At 43.8% G+C, this 26,790-nt stretch overlaps 1 protein-coding gene across 1 annotated transcript; it reads right to left on the reverse strand.

Annotated features, from left to right (window-relative positions):
* Window positions 1-687: 687 nt before the first annotated feature.
* Window positions 688-25,588, reverse strand: LOC115107509 (pre-mRNA-processing factor 17-like). The gene is made up of 17 exons (XM_065008496.1): window positions 25,411-25,588; window positions 24,673-24,759; window positions 24,440-24,569; window positions 24,210-24,288; window positions 23,584-23,594; window positions 23,289-23,428; window positions 23,039-23,132; window positions 22,762-22,901; window positions 19,613-19,687; window positions 17,035-17,080; window positions 14,888-14,989; window positions 14,150-14,265; window positions 13,701-13,834; window positions 9,576-9,634; window positions 9,144-9,209; window positions 7,825-7,969; window positions 688-1,479 (listed from the first exon to the last, which is right to left on the reverse strand). Exons 1-17 carry the CDS (start codon window positions 25,576-25,578, stop codon window positions 1,302-1,304), a joined length of 1,770 nt encoding a protein of 589 aa, XP_064864568.1. The 5' UTR covers window positions 25,579-25,588; the 3' UTR covers window positions 688-1,301.
* Window positions 25,589-26,790: the final 1,202 nt, after the last annotated feature.

Genomic DNA, 26,790 nt, shown 5'->3' on the forward strand with positions numbered 1-26,790 from the left:
GGCTTCTTCCTTGCTGAGCGACCTTTCAGGTTATGTCGATATAGGACTCGTTTTACTGTGGATATAGATACTTTTGTACCTGATTCCTCCAGCATATTCACAAGGTCCTATGATGTTGTTCTGGGATTGATTTGCACTTTTCGCACCAAAGTACATTCATCTCTAAGAGACAGAACACGTCTCCTTCCTGAGCGGTATGATGGCTGCGTGGTCCCATGGTGTTTGCACACATGAACGTGGTACCTTCAGGCATTTGGAAATTGCTCCCAAGGATGAATCAGACTTTGCTGATTTCTTTTCATTTTCCCATGATGTCAAGCACCCCGCTCCTCCGCTCTCTCCACTGGCTTCCAGTTGAAGCTCGCATCCGCTACAAGACCATGGTGCTTGCCTACGGAGCTGTGAGGGGAACGGCACCTCAGTACCTCCAGGCTCTGATCAGGCCCTACACCCAAACAAGGGCACTGCGTTCATCCACCTCTGGCCTGCTCGCCTCCCTACCACTGAGGAAGTACAGTTCCCGCTCAGCCCAGTCAAAACTGTTCGCTGCTCTGGCCCCACAATGGTGGAACAAACTCCCTCACGACGCCAGGACAGCGGAGTCAATCACCACCTTCCGGAGACACCTGAAACCCCACCTCTTTCAGGAATACCTAGGATAGGATAAAGTAATCCTTCTCACCCCCTTAAAAGATTTAGATGCACTATTGTAAAGTGGCTGTTCCACTGGATGTCTTAAGGTGAACGCACCAATTTGTAAGTCGCTCTGGATAAGAGCGTCTGCTAAATGACTTAAATGTAAATGTAAGCAAAGAGGCAATGAGTTTGAAGGTAGGCCATAAAATAGGTCCACAGGTACAGCCCCAATTGACTCAAATTATGTCAATTAGCCTATCAGAAGCTTCTAAAGCCATGACACTTTCTGGAATTTTTCAAGCTGTTTACATACACTAAGTTGACTGTGCTTTTAAAAACTTTGGCACCAGTGGAATTGTGATACAGTGAATTATAAGCGAAATAAGCGAAGTAATAAATGACTTGTCATGCACAAAGTAGATGTCTTAACCGACTTGCCAAAACTATAGTTTGTTAACAAGACATTTGTGGAGTGGTTGAAAAACAAGTCTATGTAAACTTTCAACTTCGAATGTATACAGCTGTTTGTCAACATCACCAGTTCAACGTTCAATCCACCAGTGTCCCCTCTTCAGATGGTGTAGAAATATACACGGACTTAAAACAGGACTGGATACCAGCTGCCATTAAATTATGAGAGGGAGTCCCTCTGCACCCCCACGTTTCTAGTCCCAGAGTTTGATCTGTCCGTCCCAGCCACAGGTGATGACCTTGGAGGTCTCATGCGGATGCCACAGGGCGCTGATGCACACCTTGTCGTGGGCCTTGATCCGGTGATAGAGCTTGGTGGTCTTCCAGTCCCAGATATTCAGCTTCCCATCCGCATCGCCAGACACCACATAGCTACAAGAGCGAGAGGGATGAGGAGAGAGAAAGGGAGAGAAGGGAGGAGAGAGAGAGGTTAGGCACCCTGCTAAAAATGTATCCTGTTCCATTTCACCTAAGAGGTTGTGTGAATTTGGGTTTCTGCTCGAAGGGGGTGGGGGGTACTTGCTGTTTCCATGGTTACTAGGAGAAGTGAAGGTACCTGCTGATAAGGGTGAGCGATGGGGCACGGGGAAGGGTAGGGTCAACACGGGAAGGGTGAGGGGGTTCTTAATTGGGGTTTGTGTTAAAATTAGGTAGGTGGCCTGGTTAGCACTCTCCTGGAGGGGTGTATATTAGGCACTAAGTACAGGATATCCTCAGAAACACTGACTGAAGGACTCGTTTTAGAGGGAAGTAGAGGTGAGTGTACGGATCTGTGTTTCTGGATAAACACAATATTACCTGCTTGAGGCTTCTCTCTATCTCTTCCTGAAGTTTGTAACATTCCACCCTTCAAAATCATTTGCTAACAAAAATACATGGGTTGATTCCAGGTACATTACAAAAAAAGGTAAGCAAAAAATTCTCTATTAGAAAACATGCTCGTACCATTGCTGTGTTACCTCTCCCACTTAGACAAAGACCAGGTGAACTGAGATGGAAGCTCTGCTTCTAGTCCGTAGGAAACTGTGCAGTATTTTAGATAAAAAATTTAAAAAAAGTATTATTTATTACATTGTTGGATATCAGAGACTTCAATTTACCAGCACAACGATCAGGAATACGACTTTCCCAAAGCGGATCCTTTGTTTGCACCTCGCAGGGCATTTGAAATGATTCCAGAGGCCGAAACAATGCCACCGTTGGACAGGGTGCAGGAGCGGTCTTCTAGTGAGGCTTCGGATGGGCTCACACCACCCACCGCTCCCGAGTATATTACTCACTAATGTCCAGTCCTTAGTTAACATAGTCAACAAAATCTGGGCAAGAGTTGCTTTCCAAAAGACATACCTGGGATTGTAACATAATCTGTTTCACGGAAACATGGTTAGCTGGGGACATGCTGTGGGAGTCCATACAGCCAATGGGATTTTCAGTGTATTGCGCCGATAGGAATAAACATCTCTCCGGTAAGAAGGGCGGGGTGTATGTTTCATGATTAACGACTAATGGTGTAATTGTAACAACATACAGGAACTCAAGTCCTTTTGTTCACCTGACCTAGAATTCCTCACAATAAAATGCCGACCGCATTCTCCCCCAAGAGAAATCTCCACGGTTATCGTCACAGCCGTATATCCCCCCGCAAGCGGATACCAAGATGACCATCAAGGAACTTCACTGGACTTCATGCAAACTGGAAACCATATATCCCGAGGCTGCATTTATTGTAGCTGGGGATTTTACCAAAGCAAATTTGAGAACAAGGCTACCTACATTCTATAGAGCACATTGATTGCTGTACACGAGCGTGTCAATTACTAATCTAACTTCAGCGATGCATACATGGCCCTCCCCTGCCCTCCTTTTGGAAAATCTGACTAGGACTCCATTTTGTTGCTCCCCTCCTATAGGTAGAAACTAAAAACAGGAAGCGCCGTGCTTAGGTCTATCCAACACGGTTCTGACCAATCGGATTCCACGCTTCAAGATAGCTTCGATCACGTAGACTGTGATATGTTCCAGGTAGCCTCAGATAATAACATCGTCATATATGCTGAGTCGGTGAGCGAGTTTATAAGGAAGTGTATAGGAGATTTTGTACCCACTGACTATTAAAACCTTCCCTAACCAGAAACCATGGATTGATGGCAGCATTCTTGCAGAACTGAAAGCACGTACCACCACATGTAACCATGGCAAGGCGACCGAATACAAACATTGCAGTTATTTCATTCGTAAGGCAATCAAACAAGCGTACTTCAGTCGCAATTCAACGGCTCAGACACAAGACATATGTGGCAGGGTCTACAGACAATCACGGAATACAAAAAGAAAACGAGCCCCGTCGCGGATATTGACATCTTTCTCCCACAAATTAAACAACTTCTTTGCGCGCTTTGAGGACAATACAGTGCCACCAACGCGGGCCGCTAACAAAGACCGTGGGCTCTCCTCCTCCGTGGCCGACGGGAGTAAAACCCTCGCAAGGGTGCCGGCCCAGACGGCATCCCTAGCCGCGACCTCAGATTATGCTCGGACCAGCTGGCTGGAGTGTTTACGGACATATTCAATCTCTCCCTATCCCAGTCTGCCGTCCCTGCATGCTTCAAGATTGCCACCATTGTTCCAAGTTCCCAAGAAAGCAAAAGTAACTGAACCAAATGACTAATCACCCTGTAGCACTCAATTCTGTTATCATGAACTGCTTTGAGAGACTAGTCAAGGATCATATCACCTCCACCCTGTCTAGACCCACTCCAATTTGCTTACTGCCCCAATAGGTCCACAGACGATGCAATCACCATCACACTGCCCTATCCCATCTGGACAAGAGGAATACCTAAAGTTGAAGTCAGAAGTTTACATACACTTAGGTTGGAGTCATTAAAACTCGTTTTTCAACCGATCCACACATTTCTTGTTAATAACCTCTTTGGGATAGGGGGCAGCATTTTCACTTTTGGATAAATAGCGTGCCCAATTTCAACTTCACGCTACTTACGCCAAGAATATAAGATATGCATATTATTAGTAGATTTGGATAGAAGTTGAGGTTATTCCTTTGTGTAATGAAGAAGTACGGCCATCTTGAATTTGTGCCATTTGAAGTGTACTTTTTGAGAAGGCGCATGACTGGAAAAGTAGCGTGAGATTGTTGTCTTCCTGTATTGAACACAGATTGTCCCGTCTACAATTTGATCGATTATTAACGTTTAAAAATACCTCAAGTTGTATGACAAAAGTAGTTGTTTGAAATGTTTTGGCAAAGTTTACAGGTAACTTTTGAGATATTTTGTAGTGACGTTGCGCAAATTGGAAGCTGTTTTTTTCTGGATCAAACGCGCCAAATAAATTGACATTTTGGATATATATCGGCAGAATTAAATCAAACAAAAGGACCATTTGTGATGTTTGTGGGACATATTGGAGTGCCAACAAAAGAAGCTCGTCAAAGGTAAGGCATGATTTATATTTTATTTCTGCGTTTTGTGTGGTGCCTGCAGAGTTGAAATATGCTACTCTCTCTTTGTTTACTGTTGTGCTATCATCAGATAATAGCTTCTTATGCTTTCCCCCGAAAAGCCTTTTTGAAATCTGACATGTTGGCTGGATTCACAACAAGTGTAGCTTTAATTTGGTATCTTACATGTGTGACTTAATGAAAGTTTTAATTTTATAGTATTTTATTTGAATTTGGAGCTCTGCATTTTCCCTGGCAATGGGCCAGGTGGGACATTTGCGTCCCGCCTATCACAGAGATGAACAAACTATAGTTGTGTCAAGTCGGTTAGGACATCTCCTTTGTGCATGACACAAGTAAGTTTTCCAACTATTGTATACAGACAGATTATTTCACTTAAAATTCACTGTATCACAATTCCAGTGGGTCAGAAGTTTTCATACAGTAAGTTGACTGTGCCTTTAAACAGCGTGGAAAATTCCAGAAAATGATGTCATGGCTTTAAAAGCTTCTGATAGGCTAATTGACATAATTTGAGTCAAATGGAGGTGTACCTGTGGACGTATTTCAAGGCCTACCTTCAAACTCAGTGCCTCTTTGCTTGACTTCATGGGAAAATCAAAAGACCTCAGAAAAAAAACATTGTAGACCTCCACAAGTCTGGTTCATCATTGGGAGCAATTTCCAAACGCCTGAAGGTACCACGTTCATCTGTACAAACAATAGTACGTAACTATAAACAATGGGACCACGCAGCCATCATACCGCTCAGGAAGGAGACACGTTCTGTCTCCTAAAGATGAACATACTTTGGTGTGAAAGGTGCAAATCAATCACAGAACAGCAGCAAAGGACCTTGTGAAGATGCTGGAGGAAACGGGTACAAAAGTATCTATACCCATAGTAAAATGAGTCCTATATTGACATAACCTGAAAGGCAGCTCAGCAAGGAAGAAGCCACTGCTCCAAAACCGCGATAAAAAAGCCAGACTACGGTTTGCAACTGCACATGGGGACAAAGATCACACAATTTTGAGAAATATTCTCTGGTCTGATGAAACAAAAAATAGAACCGTTTGGCCATAATGACCATCGTTATGTTTGGAGGAAAAGGGGGAGGCTTGCAAGCCGAAGAACACCATCACAAATGTGAAGCACGGGGGTGACAGCATCATGTGGGGGTGCTTTGCTGCAGGAGGGACTGGTGCACTTCACAAACTAGATGGCCTCATGAGGGAGTAAAAATTATGTGGATATACTGAAGCAACATCTCAATACATCAGTTAAAGTTAAAGCCTGGTCACAAATGGGTCTTCCAAATGGACAATGACCCCAAGCATACTTCCAAAGTTGTGGCAAAGTTGCTTAAGGACAACAAAGTCAAGGTATTGGAGTGGCCCTCACAAAACCCTGAACTGAAGGGTTTCCTATAGAAATGTGTGGGCAAAACTGAAAAAGCGTGTGGGAGCAAGGAGGCCTACAAACCTGACTCAGTTACACCAGCTCTGTCAGGAGGAATGGGCCAAAATTCACCCAATTTATTGTGGGAAGCTTGTACCTGAAAGGTTTGACCCAAGTTAAACAATTTAAAGGCAATGCTACCAAATACTAATTGAGTGTATGTAAACTTCTGACCCACTGGGAATGTGTGATGAAAGAAAAGCTGAAATAAATAATTCTCTACTATTATTCTGACATTTCACATTCTTAAAATAAAGTGGTGATCCTAACTGACCGGGAATATTTAATAGGATTAAATGTCAGAAATTGTGAAAAATGTATTTGGCTAAGGTGTATGTAAACTTCCAACTTCAACTGTATGTAAGAATGCTGTTCATTGACTACAGCTCAGCATTCAACACCATAGTACCCTCCAAACTCATCATTAAGTTTGAGACCCTCGGTCCTGGACTTCCTGACGGGCCACCTCCAGGTGGTGAAGGTAGGAAACAACATCTCCACTCCACTGATCCTCAATACTGGGTCCCACAAGGGTGCATTCTCAGCCCCCTCCTGTACTCCATGTTCACCCATGACTGTTTGGCCACACACGCCTCTCTCAATCATCAAGGTTGCAGACGACACAACAGTGGTAGGCTTGATTACCAACAACAAGACAGCCTACAGGGAGGAGGTGAGGACCCTCGAAGTGTGGTGTCATGAAAATACACTCCCACTCAATGTCAGCAAAACAAAAAAGAGATGATCGTGGACTTCAGGAAACAGCAAAGGGAGCAGCCCCTTATCCACATCAACGCAACAGCAGCAGTGGAGAAGTTCAAAAGTTAAGTTCCTCTGTGTTCATGTCACTGACAATCTGAAATGGTCCCCGCACAGTGTGGTGAAGGTGCAACAGCGCCTCTTCAACCTCAGGAGGCTGAAAAAATGTGGCCTGCCAACATAAACCCTCACTAACTTTTACAGGTGCACCATTGAGAGCATCCGGTTGGGCTGTATCACCGCCTGGTACGGCAACTGCACCGCCCACAACCGCAAGGCTCTCCGGAGGGTGGTGAGTCTTCCCAACGCATCACCGGGGGCAAACTACCTGCCCTCCAGGACACTTACACCACCCGATGTCACAGGAAGGCAAAAAAGATAATCAAGGACAATAACCACCCGAGCCACTGCCTGTTCACCCCGCTATCATCCAGAAGGCGAGGTCAGTACAGGTGCATCAAAGCAGGGACAGAGAGATTTAAAAACAGCTTCTCTCTCAAGGCTATCAGATTGTTAAACAGCTACCACTAGCACAGAGAGGTGGCTGTCTACCTACAGACTTGATATCATTGGCCACTTTATTAAATGGAACACCGGTCACTTTAATAACGCCACTTTAAGAATGGTTACATATCTCACATTACTCATCTCATATGTATACTTCACTGTCTATTGCATCCGTCACTGCTCATCCATATATTTTATACTTATATGTTCTTTACTAGATTATGTGTATTAGGTTTTGTTGTGGAATTGTCAGATATTGCCTGTTAGATACTGCTGCACTGTCAGATCTAGAAGCATAGATATTTTGCTACACTCGCAATAACCATGTGTATGTGACCAAAAACATTTTGATTTTGATTTAGGGGGCGATGTCACTGAACATCACAACCCTGAAGCGCTGGTTCATATTCATTAGGAAAGAGGGAGGGACTACCCGAATTTGTCCAATAAGAAACTTTTGTTACGTTGCAGAACATTTTGCTACTGTTTGCAATGGTGTGCTCTAATGAATGAGACTCTGCGTGTCTTACCTCATGTCTGGGGAGAAGTCCACCTGGCAGGCATAGCCAGCCACCATGTGGCCCTTGAAGATCTTCTTCTTGTTCAGACGGAAACGGTTCTGGGCTCCAAAGATCAGGATTTGGTTGTCCATGGACTGGCAGGACAGCCACTTACCTACGAGGGGAGAAAATACAATATCATTTAGAATTGATTTAGAGTTATTCAGAGTGCAGTTTTAGTTTGAGCTTGCTGATGTTAGGAGTTGAGTCCAGGTCAGGACTTCTCCAATGGGCCTGGGCCAAGGCATTTCAAAACAACATATTTCTGTTCAACCTTTTTCAGAGTATGAAAAGCAGCTCATGCATTTGAGCTCAGTTTTGTTTGGAATGGGATACAACTGTAGAAATAAAATCGTACAAATCTTTCCTAGGCAGATTGAGCGAGTCAAACAAGCCAGGTTGGTTGAGCTCAAGAAAATGCTAGTTTTTATGGTCTGTATGAGTGGACCCACCACAGAAGACTGCACTGGAAGCTCTTCTCCCTAACCACTTGAGAAAGATGAGCCCTCCCTTTGGAAAATATGAAGACTTTGATGATCGAATGCCGGCTTGCGTTACGTCCCAAATGACATCCAATTCCCTATGTAGTGCACTACTTTGGTCCCTGTTCAAAAATAGTGCACTACATAGTGAATAGGTCACTATTTGGGACACACATTGTATGCTATCAACCCTCCCGTCTCTCTCCTTCTCAGACACGGGGACTCAGTAACAGCAATGCTGGTTGGGCAGCCGTGCCAAAGCATTTCAAGAATCACTGCGCTTCTTGAAAAGAAACATGATGGAAATTACTAGTGTGTGTGTGTGTGAGTTCCACTGCGTGCATGTCCTGCCTTTCTGAGCCCTTCACTACCAAACCCACATAAAAAGGATGCCATTATCCCAAAATGTGGATGAGAAACGGATGAAAATAACTGGGCCAATTTCGCCCGACTGCTCCGACCTCAGCTCTCCATTGTTAAAGTGGAGAGAAAATAACAACGATAAGAGGAAGAAAGGCTCCATACCCAGTCCCAGCTAGGGCTGCTGCCTGGCTGCCATTTAGGAGTGGAGCTGTGGGGGACAGAGTGAAGTGGTCTGCTCTCCCAGTGAGAGTTCATCCATTATTTAGACTAAAGAGAAACAATCCATGTCAGGACAAATATGAACAGCTCAGAGAAAGATATGGGGGACGAGAGCATGGGGGAGAGGGGTAGGAAGGGGGGAATGGAACAAATAAAAAGCCAAGTGCCAGAATATGTACACCGATCTCTCTCTGTCTGTGTGTGTGTGTGTGTGTCTCCACTCACCATCGGGTGAGAGTGTTACAGCAGGCATTGAGTGCATACTGGGTTCTGCGATGTACTTAAAGACCACTGTAAAACATAGCACGGTCACAAATCAGTTAAGAGTACAGTCAAGTACGGCCCAAAGGTCAACCATGACATTACTGGCATAAGTATTGACAACTAGCGGCAATGCTTTCAGGTTGAAAACATTCACAAAGTCATGCAATGCAGCTTGAGCTGTTTCTAAGCAGGACATGATTCTAGCAGACATCCAAGTTATAACACTGACAGTACAGCTAGGATCCAGACAGTGCTGGCATTAGTTTTCACTGGGAAACCAGATTTCTAAGGGACTTGTTTACCGCTTTCACTGGATGTCACCAGTCTTTAGAAATTGGTTGAGGTTATTCCTTTGTGTAATGAAGAAGTACGGCCATCTTGAATGAGTCTCACTCGAAGTGGACTTTTTGAGAGGCACATGACTGAAAAAGTAGCGTGAGATTGTTGTCTTCCTGTATTGAACACAGATCATACCGTCTTCAATTTGATCGATTATTAACGTTTAAAAAATACCTCAAGTTGTATGACAAGTAGTTTGAAATGTTTTGGCAAAGTTTAAAGGTAAACTTTTGAGATATTTTGTAGTGACGTTGCGCAAGTTGGAAGCTGTGTTTTTCTGGATCAAACGCACCAAATAAATGGACATATATCGACGGAATTAATTGAACAAAGGGACCATTTGTGATGTTTATGGGACATATGAGTACCAACAAAAGAAGCTCGTCAAAGGTAAGGCATGATTAATATTTTATTTCTGCGTTTTGTGTTATGCCTGCAGGGTTGAAATATGCTACTCTCTCTTTGTTTACTGTTGTGCTATCATCAGAAACTAGCATTTTACGCTTTCGCTTAAAAGCCTTTTTGAAATCTGACATGTTGGCTGGATTCACAACGAGTGTAGCTTTAATTTGGTATCTTACATGTGTGATTTAATGAAAGTTTGATTTGATGCTCTGCATTTTCCCTGGCTATTGGCCAAGTGGGACGTAAGCGTCCTGCCTATCCCAGAGAGGTTAACTGAATTGCCTAGTTAAATAAAAAAAAATAAAAAACTAAAATAAAAGTTTGCTTAAATGCTAGCATCCAATTAAATCTACACTTTCCCTCTCTGTCCTCGTGCTCTCCCTTTCTCAACCCTCCACTCTCAGAATTTTAGAGTCAAATGGAGGTATGTTGTTCTTGGGTCTGCCCAGCATCAACCAACTAGCTGGTCCTGTCCCACCTGGCTGCCTGTGTGACAGACATCAACCCCTGTGGCAGCCTGCAGATTGTCTATGACTGTGACTAACGTCGTGTGTGCGTGTTAACTTGATCCTCCCCTCCCCTCCTCGACCCTAGGAAGCAACAGTGACCAGGGTCTGATTTCAATGACAGACTCTTTGGCAACTTCAATAAAGGGAAGGGGAAAAAAAGGTTTGATTTGGTCGGGTTTGAGACTGCTCACTCAGTGGGAGGCTGTCTATATGGACTGGGGCCATCTGTCTCGCTCCCTCTTCCATCCCTCCCTCCCCTCTCTCAGACAACAAGTGGTTGTGGTTTAGAGTAGCAGTGCTGCACAGTTCTATCCTATACACACCAGCTAGGCCTATCTCCACCCAACAAACCTGGAACAGAAGGAAAGGGACAGCCATTTTCAAACCAGGGGGAACTACAGAAAAATAACTGTCTATGATCCTGAATACAACACCTTATCAACATAACATGGAGTCGGTCGTGGGATTAAACAAGACAAAATGTAGAGCATGTGCAGACACACACGCAACCCAAAATGGCCCCCTGAGCGGAGTGCTGGCTGACGTCAACAGCAGAGAAGTCAGGCCAAACTAAGTCTCTGAACACAAGCGAAACACGTGAAATCTCCTCTCAGAGCTCCAAAAATAACCCTGCTCTCAATGTGTCTGCGTTGCTGGGAAAGAGACGGATAGAGCTGGGAGAGAAAAAGAACAAGGATAGGAATAACACCACCAGAGTTTGTAGTGGACTGCTGCTATTTCCTCCCAGTTTGTTTTGTTAATAAAGCTCATAAACCGTCAGGTGAAGTTGTGTTCCTGAAGACCCTAACTTGCCCCAGTCAGTCCTAATCCACATTAACAGCTTCACTCAGAGTAGGACTGCTGATCTATGATCAGGTCCCCTTGTCCATGTAAATCAAATTCATTGTGATTTACAAGACAAAACAGATCCTAAAATCAGCACTCCTGTGACACTTGGATCAAAAGGGCCCCTGGTTTATATCTTACCCTCTACAGTGTCTAATGTAATTGATCCATAGGGGGTGCAGAGTCTGTAGCCACCGTGGGAAGGTTGGCAGTAACTCTCTCTGTGTGTGTAAATGATGTGTTTATAATAAGGACTTGAAACCCCTTGCTGGCATAGTGTAGTACACTGTATTGATTCTAAATCGTCCCCAGCCCATCTCTACATCTGCAACAAATATACATCAACTACTGACAGCCAGCCCCCGAGAGAGCTCTTCACTCTGTGGGTGTGTTGTCCACAAAAGGAGCCAAGGGGGTGGTAGAGTTCGTGATATACCTGTGTGTGAACAAGAACTCATTCCTGTCTCATTCCAAATCCCCATATTTCCCAAATTCACACAACGTACCACCATGTCAGTGTTGACTCCATGTTTATTTCTGCCTAATTCAGCTGAGCTGGGGAGAGGGGGAGTCCAGAGCCAGCCAGGTGGTCTCCAGTGGAGACAGAGTGGGGGCAGTAAAGCCTTTCGTTGGCACAGGTTCTTCTCTCCACCATAACAAACCTCTCTCGCACCCCCAACTACACACCCAAAGCCCCTGAGAGGATCCTGAGTGTGCAATCCACTCAAATCTCAAAGCCAAAAGACTGTGCATGTTTCACACTCTACCCTAACAAGCACATTCTATTGTGAAAGATAACAAGTGCAAGTACAATGTCTCCAATCAACTGTCAAAACTACAGCAGAGACCAAAATGGTGGATGTGCACTCAAGCCCTTCGCTCACATAGGCTGCGTTTACACAGGCAGCCCAACTGATCTTTTGCCCAATTATTGTCAAAAGAGCTGACCTGGTTGGTCAAAAGACCAATTAGTGGAAAAAGATCAGAATTGGGCTGTCCAAGAGTGCATATCACTCCCTTCTCACCAACCAAACCCACTCCCTCCACAGACTCCACTACTAAACCCACACCTGGCACCCTCTTCCTACCAGTCAATCCTACAGCTTAAACACACACGCCAATCGGATATTGCAGAAAGATTCACAACTGATTGAAAAAGAGGTATTTAGTGGAATCTGTGTTCCCTCTAAGAATCATTGTGAAATGCCCATCCTTCGTCACCGGGTCTTAAATATTTATAATCTTAGCGGTAAATCACACCAGCGTTTGTTTATCACCATGGGAACCAAGCTAATTTGCAAGTCGTTCTCGGCGAGCTTTGTGATTGGCGGTTGAGTGGAAAGACAGAACATGAATGTCTAAAACAAGGTGTCAAACATATGGCTGGATCCGGCTCGCGATGGGGTCCAATCTGGCCCACGGTTGGTTTAAAAAAATAAAACAGGGGAAATTAACTATATATATACTTTAAAATGACTAAAACCAAATGGAAAATGTGTAGAAATAATAATGGACATATATTCATACATTGACTGTCTAGCTTGGTAATTATCACTGTGAACCACAGGAGGCTGCGGAGGGGAGAACGGCTGGGACGTTGCAAACGGTATGGCATCAACCATATGGAGATACCATTCCACAAATTCCACTCGTCATTACCACGAGCCCTAATTAAAATGCCACCAACCTCCTGTGCTGTGCAGTCAACGGCCCTACATTCATACAGTTTGACTGTCCAGCTCACTAATAATCACGACACTCAGGGAGCATCAAAAAAAAATATAAAAAAATGGACAGAGGACTATTGTTATTTATTTATTTTAAATTGGACGGCATGGAAATAACACATTTTAAGTACGGCCCTTTGGACATCGTTGAAGACCGAATACCGACCCGGGGCAAAATTAGTTTGACACCGCTGGTGTTTTAGTATTTGTTTTTGATAAAAATCTAAACACGTCATGAGCAAATAAGTAAACATGAGAGCAGAACAGGAGCAGTTATGTAAGACCCTGACATTACAAGCTAGGCACGTCACTAGAAGAGGGGACTTCGAAGGACTTCAACAGTAATGAACTTCCCATGACCTGCCACCCATAGCAGCACCCTAACCCAATTCAACCACACACATTCCTCCTCCACTCTCATTTACACTTTATTACTTGTGAAACGCTCTTTGGCAATGAGTTCAGTTTGCAGAGAGGCATCTAGAACACTGTCAGGACAAGCTGTTGGCTCCAATGTACCAGCAAGCTATATTATGCAAATGAAGTATAATACCAAGAGTGATGCTACTCATCAACAATGTTGGTGAATCATCTCCATCTCATAACTAACGGCGCTGATTCAGGCCGTCAGCCAATACACACAAGCTTAAAAGCTACGGTAGGGTCGGTGCAATCTCTTGTTCGTCACTTACCACTCCCACACGCGGAGGGACTTGTCGTCAGATGTGCTGACGAAACGGCGGTTCTCATCCACAAATGTGATGGTGTTGACCGCTCCCAGGTGACGGTCATACTCCTGAACAACCTCTCCTGTCCTCACGTCCCACTGGGGGAGGATGCACAGGATAGAGAGAAGAGATCAATTAATAGATATATATTGAAACAGGTTAAACGCACACCGGTAATGTGATGGATAAATTACACAACACTCCTGTCATAGACCAACACACCAATATTACAGTTTAATAAGGTGACAAAATTATTCAAAAATAGAGAGGGAGAGAGATTGTCTGTTTAAAGAGTGAATTGCTTTTCCAGCGAGGGGACTCTGCCTAGTAGGTTGTTGTCTTTCACAGATCTCTCGCTCGCTCTCTCTCGTATTGCCACCAGCCTCTAGGTAGCATGTGTGTCATGACAGTACCTGAACAATCTTCTTATCAGACATGCCAGCCACAAACAGATTCTGCTTGTCTTCGTCTGGGTTGAACTTGACGCAGTATGGCACCTTTCTGTTGGTGAAGCGGGAGATACACTGGCCTGTGGAAGGACAGTTTACTACACGACAGGAACCCACACAGATTGTCTGCAACACACATTGTCATCATTATAAAGCAGAAACACCCAGCCATAACTTCCCGGTGGCATTATGGCAATTCAACCAGATTTGTCAAAACCAACATGCTCAATACAATTGATGAATTCTCATTAATAATGTGGCATTTTCAATTAATCAAAACAAGTTGACGGAATGTAAATTAAAATGTCCCCTAACCATACAGCTTGTTGACTCGTACACAAGGCGCTATGACAAGTCAGTGGTTCTACAGAACAACAAGTGGCAGATGAGTCTCTCTACTGCCCTCTACTGGGAGAGCAGAGACTCTCCCTGGTCCCAATGGTAGTACACAGATCTACACAACATACTTCTATCTGAATGTTCAACCATGCTGGCCACCTTCAGCAGGGCACAACATTATGGAACATTCTCATAGAATTGTGCTAAACAGAACTGACATGCTTCTCTGAATGTCAAGTAATTTGTGAAAGCTCTTATTTGTGCCATTTCTATCATTGCCACGACTGTTCTGTTCAATGACAGTCCCCAGATATGGTGGAACATTTGTGGCAATTCGATCATGGTCACCACGACTGAACCGACCTGTCTCGGTGTCCCAGAGTTTGAGGTAGCGGTCGTAGGCTGCACTCATGTACTGAGACCCAGTGTTGTTAAAGCAGATATCCCGCACTGCTTTACTGTGGCCTGGGGGGAGAGACACAGACACTGTTATTCTGTCAAAGACCCTGATCAGACTGCCTTTCAAATCACATTCATCTGTGGAATATGTACTCGCAGACAGAGAAAAAAAGGGTAAGAAAGAGATTGAAAGCCAAAGTGGAATTGATGGTCAGAGAGAAGAGGTGGGTGGGGAGAGCGCATCAAGGAAGAAAAACAAGCTTAAGCATAAAGGGGACATGGAGTGAGAAGCGCTCTACAATACCCCGCTTTCCCTTAACTCATCCCCCTGGTCTCCACTCCTTCCTAGGTCTATCCCTCCTTCTCACACTCTCCCTCCAATCTGTTTAGAGTTGAAGTCAGAAGTTTACATACACCTTAGCCAAATACATTTAAACGCAGTTTTTCACAATTCCTGAATATTAATCCTAGTAAAAATTCCCTGTCTTATGTCAGTAAGGATCACCACTTTATTTTAAGAATGTGAAATGTCAGAATAGTTGAGAGAATGATTTATTTCAGCTTTTATGTCTTTCATCACATTCCCAGTGGGTCAGAAGTTTACATACACCGAATTAGTATTTGGTAGCATTGCCTTTAAATTGTTTAACTTGAGCTAACATTTTGGGTAGCCTACCACAAGCTTCCCACAATAAGTTGGGTGAATTTTGGCCCCTTCCTCCTGCACCAGTCCCTCCTGCAGCAAAGCACCCCCACAACATGAGGTACAGGTACACCTCCAATTGACTCAAATGATGTCAATTAGCCTATCAGATGCTTCTAAAGCCATGACATAATTTTCTGAAATTTTCCAAGCTGTTTAAAAGGCACAGTCAACTTAGTGTATGCAACTTCTGACCTATTGGAATTGTGATACAGTGAATTACAAGTGAAATAATCGATTTGCAAACAATTGTTGGAAAAATTACTTGTGTCATGCACAAAGTAGATGTCCTACCCGATTAGCCAAAACTATAGATTAACAAGAAATTTGTGGTGGTTGAAAAACAAGTTTTAATGACTCCAACCTAAGTGTATGTAAACTTCCGACTTCAACTGTATGTGTGTGCGTATCTATAGAGTCAGGTTAAGTAACGTCTGGTCCCGCTGGTCTCTCTCTCCCCCCTCAGGCGCCCCTCTTGTTAAGAAAGCCTACAACGGCAATAACAGGTTCCCATCGAGGCTAGCCATCTGTCTGTCCACGCTCTAACCAGGCCTCTCTCATTACTGTAACAGCACAGACTCCTAACCCCACAGGCACTGTACAGACCTGACTTCAGATGTGTTGTAAGGTAGGGCAAAACACACACATTCAAGCTAGACATCGTCACCATTACACAGACGTTAGCACTTTAGTTAGCTCGCATGCTACTCTGAAATAAGCCCACTGCGCTCTCTGAAGCTCCATTCCTGAAACACACGCACTTTTCATCTCTCCATTTCTTGCCCTCTATACACCCCTCCCCCTATCTACCCAGAGCTGTTGAATTATACATGGTGTTTGAGGGAGCCGACAGGCAGAACCACAGCCGAAGGAAAACAATCTACTCTGACAGCCCAGCCTGTCCACGGGAGGGAGGGATGGGGAGTGACCTGCATGCAATTCTTAGCTCCGTGCCTCGGTCTACTCTAAACCTATCCTCAACACTCAGCGGAAAGCTTATGTTCCATTAATGTTCACTTAGCGCTCCCTCTTGAATCTATTCCACAGCTTACACACACACACACCCCCCGCTCTGACACACTCTTACAACCATTATTCCCCCGATGTTCGAATCAAGTTCGCGCCGCATTGAATTAGAAACACTAATGGGATCTGCCAAGGGAGAGGAGTGTGCTTGATTGGAATCCAACTAACTTGTACTGGTGGATAGATTGTATGTTGAAGTGATGTGCTTGATTGACTAAGAATTGCATTTGGTTTTGTATACCCTTAGAGATGACAACACACTTAGGCTAGTTAGTGGTTTGAGCTACGGTCTTATTCTCTTAACCCAAGGGGAATTGTAATCCCTGTAGCAAAACACACGTATAACAGAGTGTGAAACAGTAAACAGAGATAGTCCACTTACCGATAAATGTCCGTATGCACCTCCTCTCGTTATACACCTCCCACAACTGAGGAGAGGGATGAGAGAAGAACATATTTTTAAAAGCACTGTGTGATCCTTTGACTAGATTCGACCAGCATGGGTCAGTGTCTGATGCACCAGTCCCACTGGCAACCACTGAGGGTCTCATAAGAAATCAGCAAAGGGCTCATCCGAGACAGTAAAAGCATTAAAACCAGTAGGCCCCTGGTTCTACCAGACACACAAACAGCGAGGAGTCAGGGGCCCAGAGACCTTTTGACAGAACAGAGCCATCTTTACATCTAAATCCACAGGATAGAATGACTCATCTAAGCCATGGGAGAGAGAACAGGACAGATGGAGGAGTGAGAAAACAGAGGGGAAGAGAAGATGCTCCTTCTCCAAAAACACGTTGGTTTGCCTTAGAGGGACACCATTAAAAAAAATATATATATATATATATATATCTGGTCAGGAAAGGGGATATGAGGACAGGAAAAATTGAAGATCTGACTGAGTTGTTAATCACCCATAAGAGTCTAAGCCCTGTCTAAACCAGGTAGGTGGGGGTTCTACTAAGATAAATGGAATTGTTTTAAGGATCATATTACTATTTGATTTAGAATTCTAAGACCCCTTGAAGTCTACAACCCACACAAGTGGCTCGGGTAGTGCAACTCATCCAGGATGGCACATCAATGCGAGCTGTGGCAAGAAGGTTTGCTGTGTCTGTCAGCGTAGTGTCCAGAGCATGGAGGCGCTACCAGGAGACAGGCCAGTACATCAGGAGACGAGGAGGCCCACAACCCAGCAGCAGGACCGCTACCTCCGCCTTTGTGCAAGGAGGAGCACTGCCAGAGCCCTGCAAAATGACCTCCAGCAGGCCACAGATGTGCATGTGTCTCCTCAAACGGTCAGAAACAGACTCCATGAGGGTGGTATGAGGGCCCGAGGTCCACAGGTGGGGGTTGTGCTTACAGCCCAACACCGTGCAGGACGTTTGGCATTTGCCAGAGAACACCAAGATTGGCAAATTCGCACTGGCGCCCTGTGCTCTTCACAGGTGAAAGCAGGTTCACACTGAGCACGTGACAGACTCTGGAGATGCCGTGGAGAACGTTCTGCTGCCTGTAACATCCTCCAGCATGACCGGTTTGGCGGTGGGTCAGTCATGGTGTGGGGTGGCATTTCTTTGGGGGGCCGCACAGCCCTCCATGTGCTCGCCAGAGGTAGCCTGACTGCCATTAGGTACCGAGAGGAGATCCTCAGACCCCTTGTGAGACCATATGCTGGTGCGGTTGGCCCTGGGTTCCTCCTAATGCAAGACAATGCTAGACCTCATGTGGCTGGAGTGTGTCAGCAGTTCCTGCAAGAGGAAGGCATTGATGCTATGGACTGCCCCGCCCGTTCCCCAGACCTGAATCCAATTAAGCACATCTGGGACATCATGTCTCGCTCCATCCAACGCCACGTTGCACCACAGACAGTCGAGGAGTTGGCGGATGCTTTAGTCCAGGTCTGGGAGGAGATCCCTCAGGAGACCATCCGCCACCTCATCAGGAGCATACCCAGGCGTTGTAGGGAGGTCATACAGGCACGTGGAGGCCACACACACTACTGAGGCTCATTTTTTACTTGTTTTAAGGACATTACATCAAAGTTGGATCAGCCTATAGTGTGGTTTTCCACTTTAATTTTGAGTGTGACTCCAAATCCAGACCTCCATGGGTTGATAAATTTGATTTCCATTGATAATTTGTGTGTGATTTTGTTGTCAGCACATTCAACTATGTAAAGAAACAAGTATTTAATAAGAATATTTCATTCATATTTCATTCAGATCTAGGATGTGTTATTTTAGTGTTTCCTTTATTTTTTTGAGCAGTGTATTATAACATTATTTGAACCAAAAATATTTTGGCTTACTGCTAGTAGGCCAAGCAAACACATTGAATGACTGATTCACTACATGGAACAACAGATTGTACCCCAACATTTTTTAAAGTAAGTTTGTTCTGAAGTCTATGTTCTATATCTGAGAGATCTAAGAAAGATCAGGAAAAATGTATTTAAAAAAAACGTTATAGATGCATTTAACCTCTTATTTTTGGCACTAAACTGTCTCCACATTTACAGTAGTTCCATAAAACAATTCAACTTGTCCCGGGGGACCACCAGACAAGTCTTGTGATGCCTGTGAGTGACCTAGAGCAAAACCACTGACATGTACCTGTTTGTGGAAAGGTAAGACAAAGGTGAGTGTGTAGACCAAACTGTTAGGACGCTACAGACAGAAGTTGACAGATCGGCTGTACCGACATCAGACGAGTCCCAAGACGCGTGTGGGGGTCGTAGAGCAAACCGGAGACCACCATCATGTTCGTGAGAGTGTTATCCTTCCAGAGAGGGGTCATAATAGTCCAAGTAGTAGTAGGCCAAACCGTTTGCACACCTTTCACTGCGACGGATTGAAACGCAACCAACGCAAAAAAAAACAGACATCTCTAGCTTAATCTAACAGATTTTGGGTCCTCAAGTGAGTACTTGATGGTGTCTGAGCGAGGCAAGTGTTCCTTACCTTGACCTTACTGTCCATAGAGCAGGAGAGCAGCAGGTGACCTGACACAGGAAACAGACGGATAGCACTGACCCCCTAGAGAGAGAGAGAGAGAATGAGAGAGAAAGAGGTTAACGTGGGGACATAATACATGATTAATATGCCTGTCTTTGAGCATGCAGCTGTGTATGGTATTGCTATAATTCTTCTTACATACATTTGCACCCAAATACACTGGCACCCTTGCACGTTCAAATAATTCCCCATTTCTTCACAAATAAATCGAAGACTGTCTTCACACCTTGTTATCAGAATTTAAGTTTACACTTAAGTTTACAATTTTAAATGTAGAATTAAAAAAGACAAGTGGCATGGATAAATGAATGAGCACCCCAGAGCTAGTACTTGGTTGCATAGCCTTTGGCTAAGATAACTCCTGAAAAATGCTTATTGTAGCCAGCAATGAGCTTGCTGACTGCTGTTTTCAGCTCTCGCCATAGGTTATGGATGGGATTCAGATCCGAACTATTCCCTGGCCACAACCTTCAACAAAGAGACTGTTTTTGGACACTGGGTTGAACATTTCACTCCCAATGGGGGATGGGGTTATTTTCTTTGAATGCGTCATCTGGTCGTTGGTAAACATAAGATACCACTGCAGAAGGAGACAAGAATGACTGATTGAAACTCTCAAAAACAAGCCTAAATCCTAGTGGAAATGTTCTGTGGACCAATGACACAAAACTAGAGCTCTTTAGCAATACAGATCAGTGCTGTGTTTACTAGGGATGCAACGGTACACAGTATGTTGTCGAACCGTTCGGTACGCCCCAAACGGTTCAATACACATGTGAACCCGCGGAATTATGATATGCCTGTCATTTTCCTATAATTTCCAAAACGTGTCGATTGCGCTGCAGACTACACGCACATTGTACATTCAGATCCAGACGTGCAGCTTATGAACAGGCAAGGCAGGCAACTGCTTGGGGCCGTTAGGGGGCTCCTGAGGGCTGACACTTTACTCCACAGCAATGTCTCAAAATGTAGCAACTGAAGTGACCTCAACCCCATCCCCCCTTAAACAACCAATGGACGATTTGTAATGACATCCCAGTAGGAAACCTCCCTAAAAAGGGGCCCCGTGAAGCGAGGGGAACCTAAAAACAAATATTCTCCCAGCCCCGACGTGACAATGGCGAGCACTAGCGAGACAGAGAGAAGCAAATTTGAAGAGGCACTGCAGTCTTTCAAATCCGCTGTGTGGGAACATTTTGGATTCAGAGTTCAATACGACGACGAGGGTAAGACCGTAAACAAAGTACAGTCTGCAAGCATTGCTTTTGCCACCCTAGGCTACTCGAGTGGAAACACTAACATGATGTGTCATTTACGTCGCCGTCACCCGGCCGTATCCCTTGCAGGTGGAGCAAGGAGATTCCACTCCTTAGCGAAAACAACAATCTCTCACTGCTGCCTTCCACAGCAATTTGCGACAAATTCAGAAAAACACAAAGAAATAACAAAAACAGTGGGAGTATTCATAGCCAAAGATTTGCTGCCCTATTCATTGTTTAAAGGGTGATGTGTTTCTATGTTTTTTTCTTAAATAAAGATAACGAAACTGTACCGTTACCGTAGCCCACAAACCGTGATACATACCGAACTGTGGGCCCACTGTACCGTTGCATCCCTACTGTTGAAAAGAACACAGGACAATCTAATATGGGAGGTTGAATAATGCGAGGTGAGGTGGAGGGCACCTCTCAGAATTGCTGCTGAAGAGTGGGCCAAACTGCTAGTAGAAAGGTGCAGCAAGCTGATTGATGGCTAGAAGAAGTGTTTGTCTGCAGTCATCTTGGTCAAAGTCCTTGCAATCAAGTACTAGCTCCGGGGTACCAATAATTCTGTTCATTACATTTGTCTTTATTTTCTAAACAAGTGTACAAAATGTAATTGCTTGTGCAATGTTGAAAAGCCAATAAGTTGTGGAGACCAGCGGTGTCGCAATTTCAAATGATTTTTTAGAAGAAATAGGTAATTACTCTGGAAAAGTGCAAGGATGCCAATATCTTTGGATGCAACTGAGTGACCGATGAGTGTTCCCTCACTCAACCTCTGAAAAGTAGGTTTGGGCGGTCTCAAGATTGTCATAACATTTCTTCTCATATTGGGGTATAGGGTATTAATGGAAGTGCACACAAGAGGCGCCCTTTCTTTCAAAAAGCAAAAAAAATTGAATAATGATTTACACACAAAGCACATTTAGGGAGCAGGGATCTTGATCCAGGAGGGGATTGATTGTCTCTGCTGTAACCAAGAAGCTTGATGTTGCAAGCCACCCACTTAGCAAACCAAATGCATAGCTGGAGCCCTGAGCTGGAGATAATTTATTTGGCACATCTTAGATAGTGAACCCAAGCTTCAGGGTACCCCAACCCTGTGTGTTTGTGTGTATGATAATACCCACTAACAACTTGTCTTGGGACAACACTGTCCCCCTAATCATAGACAGTTCAGTGTGTGTGTACGTGTGTGTGAGATTAGACTAAAAGACACTCCACACAAACGCAGCATTGTTTTCGACATGCATTTGTGCGGTTACTTTTTTGGAACGGACCGTGTACCGATGCTGTTTGCGTAGGGCCCCAATCGCCTGCCCTATGGCTAGCAGCGCTGCAGAAAGAGATGAAATCCTTCTTGAATTCTAAGGCTAGAGACATAAAACAGGCACGCATGCCTTGCTGTATAATAATAATGCATCTACCCGTCTCTCCTCTCATCCATCCTCTATCCCTCCATCCACAAACCCACTAGCATGCTGCATTTGTATTCATCCCTCTTGCTTTTCAGTCTGCAACTGGCTCCTGTGTAAGTGAGATGGAAGCCCTGCTCATTTTAGACCCGAGTGATCCAGCCCCCTCTCTGCATACAGGCAGAACCAAAGGCCTGATCACATCTCCACAACACTACTTCTGCTGCACAAGCACTTTCTTTCTCGCTCGCTCACATTTCCTGTCTCTGTAAATAACCCATAAGCACAAGCATTTCGCTACACTCGCATTAACATCTGCTAACCATGTGTATGTGACAAATAAAATTTGATTTGAACCCGATGAGTGTATTTCAAAGTACACAGTATGCCACCCTAGCTAACACACACACCCTACCTTGGTGTGTCCAGACCAGACGTGGATCTGTTTCTTGGGCAGGTAACACTTGTCTGGGATGTCTGCAGTACGCAGGTTGATGCCCACGTCTTGGGGTACGTGGAGGTATGACCTCCCCTGGTAGTCGTACGCATCTTTGACTGGAGACACAGTAGATAAACAGTAAGACATTGAGAACTTACTACATAATGGTCAACATCTTATTCTCTTTTTATTTGAGTGAGTGCTGATCAGTTCAGTTATGTAAGTAGTAATGGCGGAGATGAGTGTTTGTTACCATGGAGAATGGTCTTCGCCGCCGGAGCCTCTTCCTCGTTCCTTCCCTTCTTCTGCCTCTTGGCTGTGATCTCGTCCAGCTCCTTCTGTTCCTCCTACATACCAATCAGCAGAAAACATTCGGTCTGAATCAGACAATATCTTTCTATGAGGAAAAGCAGTTAAGTCCAAATAATCACACTGCTGCTGTATAATACAAACATCCACATTTTGTTTGAGCTTTACATAATATTGTTTGATTCATTGATTACCTCTGATGGTTTGGCACCGTCCTTTTCATCCACGCATTTCGCCCAGGGCCCGAGGTAATTGTCAATGTCATTCGCTTCACCTCCTTGCACCTTTTTCCTCTTGTCAGTCTTCTTTGGGCCAACCTCAAACACAGTCAATCCTACGAGAGGAGAAACAAGAGAAACTGTCATTTTATTCTCTTTCTTTCAATGACTGTTATAGAAAGCAATGACTGCACTATACATTTCAACAGCTTTCCATTGCGTTTCAAAACATTCTCCTTACCGGCTAGCAATATACACGCGTCAATTTTACTTCCGTTATTCCTTGTTTTGTGGCTAAGAATGAGAACATGAAAACACGGCTATTTAAGATAAAACTGTATATTAAATTGCATACTTGTTTCCAAGTGCCGTGTTTCAACGTATTTGACGGCCAAGAAGAAGCAAGAAGCCGAAAATCTACACACAAACTGCAAATCTTATGACAGCTTGCCAGTAGACATTTTTTTCGGGAGGGATAGAATTTTTCAAAAGTATTGGCTGGCAATGTTCAGTAAAAACAAGTGTGTAAAATAATATAAAACATCAAACAGCCTATTAACAGGTTCTTACCGTCCTGTAAGTCCTCAGCTCAAGCAGACACGCTCCGACATGCTACCAAAGCAGCAGGGGATGTGGTCCAAAGCAGACTTTCCTAACTTCCGTTGATGTCTTACTGTGTCAAATATTTTGATAACAGACATCGGGTATGACTGAATCAACACACGAAAACAAACATGAAGCTGATATATGTTAAATAACCACGTTTTCATGAATTTGATTATATATTCCTGAAGCCCATTCAAGAGAATCGGGACATGACGCCGGAAGTATGACGTAGGATGATGTCACCAACATGGGGTATCCACCACAAGCAAAACAAAATGAGCAGGAAATTACCTTTCTGCCTCGTCCACTGCACCGATGTAGCTACTGGAGGAGTTTTGGCTTGTATCCACAGATGGATCCAAAGCATAGCCTGAAAGCAACGGCGAATAACAAGTGAAAAAAATAACTAAGACGCTACATTCCCCTGAACCTTTAGATTCAAGGTGAAAGGAAGGCTGACCTCGTCACAGCTATGTATTCTATCATAGACAATGACTGAGGTGTGAATAAGGTATATTTACCAAAGGTGGAGAAGGTCCTCCTCTGCTGTCCAAACATAAAGTTATTGACGTGAGCAGGCTCTGCATAGCCAGACAGCATATTCCTGGGTGCAGCCATCTGTTTACTTTGATATGGGTTGACCGGACCAAACTAGAAGGGGTGCAATGTGAATATGCTAATGATGAACATCTTAGGTAGGTACAGTCAGAATGAAGTAAGGCAGTTTACTTGACTAAAATGTCTCAATTTTTACCTCTGGCGCAAACATGGTTTCATATGTGGGGTTGTAGGTGACCTCTTTGAGAGAGGGGTCCAGATGTACACCAGTCTCCACAGCCTCCTGTTGGAGTGAAGAAACATGACAGGTTTTATACTGCTGACCATTCTGATCAATCATCAAACTATGAAGACACTTAAGTTAAAGAGGATTGAAGTTAAGCTGTCCCACTTCTATCCTGTGTTGCGTTCAGTTCATTAAACGTTGTTACCTTGGGTGACGACAAAACCGTCACGTTCAGAACAAAACAAGTTTCCCTCAAACGTTGTGTACCATTCTTAAACAGTCTTTGAATTGAGATGCGTTCGCTCCCGTTTGACGGACTGTTGGCTGATCAGTATGGGTGACACTTGAAATCGCAAAACTCGTGTAGGCCAAAGTATCGCCCTATAGGCCACCATAATCACAACGTTCTTCAAGTTATCGTTAACAGCAAGTTGGCTATCTAACGTTAGCAAGCTAAAGACAGTTAACATTTTCCCGCCTGACCAGCTAACGACATTACTGAACTCCTTTTAGCTACTTAGTGTTACGCGTCAGCATCAAATTATTATCGACTAACGTTAGCTAAATTAGTGACTTTACTTTCAATGGTCCATGTAGTGTAGCTAGCTAAGTAGCTATTAAGTTAACGTTACATTTAGTTTTTTTGTCACAAGCTAACGTTAGCTACATTAGCAGCCGGCTAATAATATGCCTAGCTATCTCGCGTACCTTTACGGCGACCTCAGGAGCTGAATTGAGGACAGACAGTGACATTGTTTTGCCAGATTTCAACGGTTGAAGATGTGCCAGAGCATCGGGGTCAACCTTTTCGGGATTAACATGAGATTTGGTCTCATTATCTGAATCGCTCAAGTACGAACCGAGGGTGGCCGCCATCTTGGAAGTTGTGAAAGCACTACACTACCGGAAATGTCCTAAACGTGAACAAACATATAATAAACGTCATGGTTTAGTTAAATATTATGATGACAAACTGTGTATTAACATAAATCACTCCTATGTTTTCAATAGATGAGTGATCTAAATATTTAATCAATTAAATTAATTTTATAAACCTTTCAGGATATAATTATCTATTGGTCGTTGTCTGAGGGAGTTCGATTAAGCTGAGCCGTCGTGCACAATGTGTTTGGCCTGTGACGTGACGGGCAAAGCGTCCTCAAATCGAACAGTAATCTGCGATTCTCGGTCATGTTGTCAACGAGGCATATTTTATGTTCGAATTTTCAAACTAGTTTTCATTATGAAGGCAGATAAAGCAATCACTTTAGCATTTTGAAAAAAAAAACAGAATCCTACTCCAGAGATGTGCACCTGGCTCACGCCCGGGAGGCAACCATGTCCCAAAACGAATGCAATCACTTTTCACCCGGCTAACTCCTTCCACCGGTGCAATTTGGGGCAGATAATCGAATCGCCTCTTTCTTTTATTGCAGACAAAATGCAAGACCATGATTGGCCAATATTCCTTGGACGGAAACAAATGAGCCAATAACACTAGTTGGTGTTGTGTGCGATCTGAAAGTTAATTACATGCGCAGCCAAAATAACCCACAAGCAAGGTTGGGGAATAATTTAATACATGTAATCAGTTACATTATCAGCAAAAATATTGTAGTCAGATTAGATACTTTTGAAAAATTACATGATTACTTATTGGATTACTTTTCAATTCAGAAAGGATGTTTGCAAAAAAAATAATTTCAGCATTGAAAAAAGTTTACGTTTGTTTCACCTGAGCATGTGTCAACCAGGATGACACAGAAAATGTGTTGCATGGATCCTTTTTGTCTTTTTCTAATGCCTCTTAAGGGGAAAGTAATCGAAAAGTAAGTAATCCGATTGCATTTCTGAGTTTGGGTAATCCAAAAGTTACATTAGGCCTACTTAATTAATTTTGGACAGGTAAGCAGTAACCTAAATTATATTAAAAAAGTAACCTACCCAACCTTGCCCACAGGATGATTATTATTAAACCCTATATATAATTGCATGTAATCCTATGGTTACCTATATCAATAACTTAAATAGTGAGATACATTATATTTGTATAACTGTGATAAAGTTTTGCAATAACAAAATATCAGT

The sequence above is a fragment of the Oncorhynchus nerka genome, linkage group LG24 (genome assembly GCF_034236695.1).
Source record: "Oncorhynchus nerka isolate Pitt River linkage group LG24, Oner_Uvic_2.0, whole genome shotgun sequence".
Taxonomy (NCBI): Eukaryota; Metazoa; Chordata; class Actinopteri; order Salmoniformes; family Salmonidae; genus Oncorhynchus; species Oncorhynchus nerka.